Source organism: Cystoisospora suis, assembly GCF_002600585.1.
Source record: "Cystoisospora suis strain Wien I chromosome Unknown contig_10032, whole genome shotgun sequence".
In the NCBI taxonomy this organism is placed as follows: Eukaryota; Apicomplexa; class Conoidasida; order Eucoccidiorida; family Sarcocystidae; genus Cystoisospora; species Cystoisospora suis.
The window spans coordinates 1,083-1,414 of NW_027162806.1; the positions used below are offsets into that span (position 1 = coordinate 1,083).

At 47.9% G+C, this 332-nt stretch overlaps 1 protein-coding gene across 1 annotated transcript; it reads left to right on the top strand.

The window, feature by feature from the left end:
- Positions 1 to 300, top strand: CSUI_011184 (uncharacterized protein). The gene has a single exon (XM_068071285.1). The coding sequence runs from the start codon at positions 57 to 59 to the stop codon at positions 297 to 299; it is 243 nt and encodes an 80-aa protein (XP_067916738.1). The 5' UTR covers positions 1 to 56; the 3' UTR covers position 300.
- The last annotated feature ends 32 nt before the right edge of the window (positions 301 to 332 follow it).

The window sequence follows — 332 nt, forward strand, 5'->3', positions numbered from 1 at the left end:
TGGTTGAGTGGGAGCAGCATCGTGAAGCGGCTCTAAGATACAAGAAGAATCTCCTCATGAAACAGAACTCTCTCTCATATCATCCCTATGACCATGCAAAGGCATTAGCTGGAGGAGAGAGAGAAGGAGAGCATCCAAAGAAGAATCTCCTCGGTGGAGAAGGAGAAGCAGGTCTTGTCAGGCCTACGATGACTCGTCCGCTTCTAGGAGGAGGAGGAGGAGCGCCACCCCGTGCAGGGTCCAAAGATTTCTTCGAAGATGAAAGAGAAATGCCTGTACAGTTAACTCTCTCTCCGTAAGACAGATAGAATCTTCTCTTATCTATACAACTT

Coding starts and splice junctions, on each gene's coding strand:
- CSUI_011184 (XM_068071285.1), top strand. CDS start 57: ATGAAACAGAACTCTCTCTCATATCATCCCTATGACCATGCAAAGGCA.